The 7,267-nt window shown below is 42.8% G+C and overlaps 1 protein-coding gene across 1 annotated transcript; it reads left to right on the top strand.

Moving 5' to 3' along the window:
- Positions 1 to 5,943, top strand: LOC309339237 (retinol dehydrogenase 14-like). Its single transcript, XM_081857371.1, has 2 exons — positions 1 to 419; positions 3,745 to 5,943. Exons 1-2 carry the CDS (start codon positions 15 to 17, stop codon positions 4,360 to 4,362), a joined length of 1,023 nt encoding a protein of 340 aa, XP_081713497.1. The 5' UTR covers positions 1 to 14; the 3' UTR covers positions 4,363 to 5,943.
- Positions 5,944 to 7,267: the final 1,324 nt, after the last annotated feature.

Here is a 7,267-nt window from a genome sequence, read left to right as displayed (position 1 = left end):
GGGCTCCGAGGGCGATGGCCGCCACTGCCGCCGCGGTGGTTGTGGCGGCGGCTGTGGGCGGAGGGCTGCTGCTCCTCGCCCGGCGCCTCTGGCCGGCGGCGGCCGCGGGGAAAGGCAGCGCTACGGCCGCCGCCGCCGCCTTGTGCTGGATGGAGGGCAAGACGGTGATCATCACGGGCGCCAACAGCGGCCTGGGCCGGGCGGCGGCGGCCGAGCTGCTGAGGCGCCGCGCGAGGGTCATCCTGGCCTGCCGGGACCTGGCGCGCGCCGAGGAGGCGGCCCGGGAGCTGCGCGCCGAGATGGGCCTGAGCTCGAGGGAAAGAGGAGGAGGAGGAGGCGGCCGAGGGGAGCTGGTGGTGCGCCACCTGGACTTGGCCTCGCTGGGCTCCGTGCGCCGCTTCTGCCAGCAGGTGCTGCAGGTAAAGAGACAAGCCCCTCGGGCTGGGCTGCAGCTAAAGAGCTGCCATTATTATTATTATTGTTGTTGTTAATATCATTTATACATACATACCCGGCCCATCTGGCTGGGCTGTAGCTAAAGAGCAATCATCATCATTAATAATAATATTATTAATAATACCCTGCCCATCTGGCTGGGCTGCAGCTAAAGAGCAATTATTATTATTATTATTATTATTATTATTATTATTATTATTACCCTGCCCATTTGGCTGGGCCGCAGCTAAAGAGCTGCTATTGTTAATAATAGTAATAATAATAACAACAACAACAACAACATTTATTTATACATACATACATACATACCCGGCCCATCTGGCTGGGCTGTAGCTAAAGAGCAATCATCATCATTAATAATAATATTAGTATTAATACCCTGCCCATCTGGCTGGGCTGCAGCTAAAGAGCAATTATTATTATTATTATTATTATTATTATTATTATTACCCTGCCCATTTGGCTGGGCCGCAGCTAAAGAGCTGCTATTGTTAATAATAGTAATAATAATAATAACAACAACAACAACAACATTTATTTATACATACATACATACATACCCGGCCCATCTAGCTGGGCTGTAGCTAAAGAGCAATCATCATCATTAATAATAATAATATTATTAATACCCTGCCCATCTGGCTGGGCTGCAGCTAAAGAGCTATTATTATTATTATTATTATTATTATTATTATTATTACCCTGCCCATTTGGCTGGGCCGCAGCTAAAGAGCTGCTATTGTTAATAATAATAATAATAATAATAATAATAATAATAATAATAATATCATTTATTTATTTATTTATACATACATACATACATACCCGGCCCATCTGGTAAAGAGCAATCATCATCATTATTAATATTATTATTAATAATACTATGCCCATCTGGCTGGGCTACAGCTAAAGAGCTGCCATTATTATTACTGTTACTGCTACTATTATTATATACCCTGCCCATCTGACTGGGATACACCTAAAGAGCTACCACTATTATTATTAATAATAATACCCTGCCCATCTGGCTGGGTTCCAGGTAAAGAGCTATGATTATGATTTATACCCTGCCCATCTGGCTGGGCTGCAGCTAAAGAGCTGACATCATCATCATCATTATTATTATTATTATTATTATTATTATTATTATTATTATCTCCCACCCATCTGGCTGGGCTGCTGCTAAAGACCCTTCACCTTTGATCCCAACTGACTGAGGTATAGAATTTCAGAATAAATAAGTGGGGCTTCTAAGTATGCATGTCTTGGGGTCCAGAGTTCAAGGGACCACAGAGTCAAAGCAATTGTCGAGTCGGAAGGGACCGCAAGGGTCATCTAGCCCAACCCCCTGCAATGCAGGGATCTTTTGCCTAACTTGGGGCTCGAATCCACAACCCTGAGATTAAGAGCCTCATGCTCTACCAGTTGAGCTGTCCGATGTATGCCTAAGATTTTATTGGTAGCTCCCTTCATCTGTAGTTGTTGCTGTTTAATGTAGCAGTCTACCCAAATGGCACAGCACAAAATGGTTTCCTCTTTGCGCCATAAGCATTAACAGTGAGAATATATCTTTGCTGAATCTGAAATGCAGACTAGCCAGTATGAGGGCGGTTACAGCCTGATCCTATTGATTTAAAGACAGACAACCGCAGGGTGGATAGAGAAGAGGAGCTGGTTGATCTGGTTTTGGCCTTGCTTGTATCAGATGCAAACTTGTTTTGTGAAGTACACACAGTATCCTTTTTCCAAGAAGAATGACATGTCAGTAATAAATCTTAGAATTTATTATCACAAAAGCGAGAGAAGAGTATGTTACATATATAGGAAAATAGAATCCAGTACATCTGAAGGGGACAGATACAGCAATATCATTCATAAAAGAGCATTTGACCTTCCAGTGTCAAATCTTGCCATGCAACTATTAATAGCATCAAAAGAGAGTAAAACAGTGACAGTTTAGCAGAAACAACAAAGCCATAAGCTGTATTTGTTTTGCATTCCTTGGAAAGTCACTGCAAGTCTCCTTTCACCCAGTAGTCAATAAGTGATCAATTAAATATGAGATTAAATATGAGAAAAGTGTCTGGTCACACCAAATGAGCCAGTTTAAGAGCTTGCACTCTTGTATGTTTTTGGAGATATGATATTTTGAAATAACGGCCCTGACAATCCTGGCACAGTGCAGCTGTATAGCTAAATATTATTAGTGAACGAGACTGCAGTCCTGTCCCTGCTTACCTGGGAGTAATCCCCACTGAATTCATTAGGACTGAGGAGACATGAATAGCGTTGCACTGTAAATGGCTTGTGTTTCAGCAGTTGGAGTGTTCTCCAATAACATTTAATTGCTATTAAAAGTGAGATGAGTTGCAGAACTTGTATGTGTTTGGCCATGCTGCTTGTGAAGTGTTTTTGATTGCATTTTTTTCTTTCCCCCCTCACTTTCCCCAAAGATTATCAGAGAGGGGCAAAATGCCCCTCTTTTGTATCACAAACCTGTGACATCGGCTAAGCTGAGAGAATGATTGAAACATAGAAAGTCACCTAGGGAGAGTTTAATGACAGAGGAGATTTGAACCCAGTAACGGTCCAACTCTACATTGAGGGTGGTCAACTAGTAGCCTTAGGATCACATGCTGCCCTCAGCCTAATTTCAAGCAGCCTTTGGGCTACCCTTCATGTGGCAAAAAGGAGAGAAAAGGAGGTGGCTGAGAGAGGGGGAAGAGACAAAGGAGTGGCAGAAAGTGGGAGAAAAGAGCGTGGGCCTACCCACCGCTAGTACAGTGGTACCTCGGGTTACATACGCTTCAGGTTACATAGGCTTCAGGTTACATAGGACTCCGCTAACCCAGAAATAGTACCTCAGGTTAAGAACTTTGCTTCAGGATAAGAACAGAAATCGGGCTCCGGCAGTGCGGCAGCAGCAGGAGGCCCCATTAGCTAAAGTGGTGCTTCAGGTTAAGAACAGTTTCAGGTTAAGAACAGACCTCCAGAACGAATTAAGTTCTTAACCTGAGGTACCACTGTATGTCCCATCCCAACAAATAACCCTAAGAGAAAAAACATTGACAGGAAAAAAAGGTCAATAGGTTCAGGTTGGAGTGAGCGGAAAATCAAAATGGTGTGTGGCCAAATCAATAAAGGTATTGCTAGCATTGGAAGTGGTCAGCTGTAAAGGGCTTCACTTTTAAGGGATCAAACTTTTTAATCTTTATTTTTTAAAAAATGAATAATTTTAATATTATTGCATTAGTATGTCTGACTACTTTTCCCCTCTGTTGTGTAAAGGAAGAGTCTAGGCTGGATGTCCTGATCAACAACGCAGGGATATTCCAGTGTCCCTATATGAAGACCGAGGACGGCTTTGAGATGCAGTTTGGCGTCAACCACTTGGGGCACTTCTTGCTCACAAACCTCCTCCTTGGACTTCTGAAAAGCTCTGCGCCCAGCAGGATTGTGGTGGTTTCCTCCAAGCTTTACAAATACGGCGAGATCAACTTTGATGACTTGAACAGTGAGCTAAATTACAATAAAAGCTTTGCTTATAGTCGGAGTAAACTGGCCAACATACTGTTCACTAGGGAATTAGCCCGTCGCTTAGAGAACACAGGGGTCACGGTCAATGTGCTGCATCCCGGTATTGTCAGAACAAATCTAGGCAGACATATACATATCCCTTTGCTAGCCAAGCCCCTCTTCAATTTGGTATCTTGGGCTTTCTTCAAAACCCCTCTGGAAGGAGCCCAGACTTCAATTTATCTGGCCTCCTCCCCCGAAGTAGAGGGTGTATCTGGGAAATATTTTGGAAACTGCAAGGAGGAACAACTGTTGCCCAATGCCATGGATGATTTGGTTGCAAGGAAACTATGGGATATCAGCGAAGTGATGGTGGGGCTATTAAAATAAAGGTCAAGGAGAAGCACTGAATCAAAGTAATGTCAATAGATAGTCTTTCAGAATTTACAGTTTCTTGCTTCTGTTATCATTGCAACAGGTGGAGCCCAAGTTATTTTGCGTCTCTGGCTGGGATTTATCACAATCATTGCAGACTCTGTTTTTTAAAGAGAAAATATCAGAATAAATTAATATTTAAAGAAAATAATTAGAGGTGAAGGAGCTTTTTGTATATTTTGGGCTGAAGGGAGATTTTTGCTGCTCTGCAAACAAAACGGAAAGATGTCTGCTTTCGTAGGTGTTTTCTGATAGTTCAGTGCTTCATATCCAAATTAGCTGTGCATGGTACTGTATTTGAAATATGTGGCAGCTTCATTTTTGTGCTCCAAAAAGGAATTCCAAGAATATAAGACAGAGAAATCATCTGTGAATTGCTCGAGTCAATGAGTATTTTTCTGCTTTGGTAAGGATACCTAGCTGAAAACAGTGTGGCATGATGTAATAGCACCATTGTACACTGAATGGTTCTCTAGACATCTCTAGGAACAGTATTCCGGATGCAGCCGATAGCATATTTCAGTCAAAATTGATGTATGCGTAACAATGGATTGCATCTTTGATGTTGTCTGACTTTGCAAAGCAGTTATTGCACTCCTCCACCACCTCCACTAGGACCTTTTACTTCAGGTATGCTTCTTTGGCTAGCAGCACTTCACAGATCACATTTAGTCAAACCTTTTAGGTTTAGTGTATGGCACAGGTGAAAATTACTGCCTTGCACATGCTTACCAAGTCCCGATCCACGACTGACTTTCTGTTTGTTACGTTTGCACACCTGAAGTGAGTACGTGGTTCTTCCAGAATCAGTAAGCCATGATGTTGCATTCCTACACTTCTTAGCTGAGACTGTTCTCCTTAGCGCAGGCGTGTGTTAAGAAAGCTTCACTTATATCCATGGAACATTATAATATAATACAGTGTTTTGCACGGATTCACGTACGTCGATTTTATGTCCTTTGAGTTATTTTGAGTGATTTATACTAACAAAATATGAATGGGGCATCACATAGAATCACAAACTAGAATCTCAGAGCAAATCACAAGAGTTGGCAGTGACACACAAATCATTATGCATGAAGTACAATTCATACACGACCCGATTCCCACCTGTAATTGATTAATGCTAGTGTACTCGCATTAATGGCTTAGCTGCTGTAGCCCACTTGGCAATTTAATGCTTTAACAAACTACAGGCCAAACACAGTGATTCTGATCTTGTTTCTTAGAAGTAAACGTATCTCAGATTGAAGTGTACATTGGCTGGAGTGGGTTCTGAGTCATTGGACTAATAAGCTGCCAACTAAGTTTGCACTACTATACAAGAACATTACCCAAATTTTATATACATATGCACAGATACAGAACACCCACCCTCACCATAAGTCTAAACTTGTCTTGAATTAACACCCACCATAAATTTTCATATAGATTCTCTGCCATGCAGAGTCGTTTTTCACAGTATTTAGGATTGAGTTTAATTACCTAAATGTGCCTCCTTTTGTTGTACATAAATAAAGGTATATCTTAAACAAACACATAGCAAAGTTATCTGTGTGCATCATTGTTGTGTTTCCTTATTTAAATTAAAAGCTTTGAAATGCTTAATCTACGTTTGTGAGGATAGCAGGTAAGAGGGAGAGAGCACAAAGTGCCAGAATAAAAGAGGAGCAGTACAGTGGTACCTCGGGTTAAGTACTTAATTCGTTCTGGAGGTCCGTTCTTAACCTGAAACTGTTCTTAACCTGAAGCACCACTTTAGCTAATGGGGCCTCCTGCTGCCGTCGCGCCGCTGGAGCCCGATTTCTGTTCTTAACCTGAAGCAAAGTTCTTAACCTGAAGCACTATTTCTGGGTTAGCGGAGTCTGTAACCTGAAGCGTATGCAACCCGAGGTACCACTGTATTTAAGAAACAAACCAAAGGTTAGAAAACTTACAAGAGCCTGCAAGCTCTTTCCAACGAAGGAATGCTTGGGATGCTACTTCTGAGCATGTTTGTAATGCCCATAAAGGCTAAATTGGAAAGACGACATTTGCCCTGTCTGAAACCCTAGACCACCTTCTATGAGAGCCAGCCTTAATAAGCTTAGTGGGACGTATGTTTGAGGAGGCGTGTACAGGATTGTACAGTGGTGCCTCGCAAGACGAAAAGAATCCGTTCCGCGATTCTCTTCGTCTAGCGGTTTTTTCGTCTTGCGAAGCAAGCCCATTGACAGCTTAGCGGATTAGCGCTATTAGCGGTCTAGCGGTTTTTAGCGATCAGCTGTTAAGCGGCTTATCAGCGGAACAGCTGATAAGCAGCTTAGCGGCTTAGGAAAGGGGGGGGAGCGGGGAAAAACCGCGGGAACTCGCAAGAATTTTTCGTCTTGCGAAGCAACCCCATAGAGAAATTCATTTAGTGAAGCGCCTCCAAAACGGAAAACCCTTTCGTCTAGCGGGTTTTCCGTCTTGCGAGGCGTTCGTCTTGCGGGGCACCACTGTATTGTCTTTAGCACACTTAAGAAGGGAGGTGGCTGCAATCCTAGGCATGCTTTCTTGGAGTAAGTCCCATTTAACAATGGGGTTTACTGCTACGCACAATATTGGTATTACTAACAGCACAATAGCTTTCAAAAATAAATCCCACAGTTCAGGGACCTTTGCTATGCAGTCCTATGGCACGTCTACTCAGGAGTATGCAGAGGATTCTGCTACAAAGGCCACTGAACTCGATGGGATTTGTTTTTGAAAAAGGATGTTTAGTATTGTGCAGCAAGTATCCATATATGCTGGATTCTCAATAGAATTATACCTGCTACTTGCATCCTAGGATTGCACAAAGATGTTTGAAGGCAGTCCGTCCTGTGTTTGGGTATACACA

This window comes from Podarcis erhardii (assembly GCF_964252035.2).
Source record: "Podarcis erhardii genome assembly, chromosome: 3".
Lineage (NCBI taxonomy): Eukaryota > Metazoa > Chordata > Lepidosauria > Squamata > Lacertidae > Podarcis > Podarcis erhardii.
The sequence above is the reverse complement of the archived record's forward strand: the minus strand, read 5'-3'. Positions and strand labels throughout refer to the sequence as shown.

Bases quoted from the DNA above. Each gene is read 5' to 3' on its own strand.
- LOC309339237 (XM_081857371.1), top strand. From the start codon at position 15: ATGGCCGCCACTGCCGCCGCGGTGGTTGTGGCGGCGGCTGTGGGCGGA. The intron at 420-3,744 runs GTAAAGAGACAA...TGTTGTGTAAAG, and splicing joins TCTGCCAGCAGGTGCTGCAG to GAAGAGTCTAGGCTGGATGT.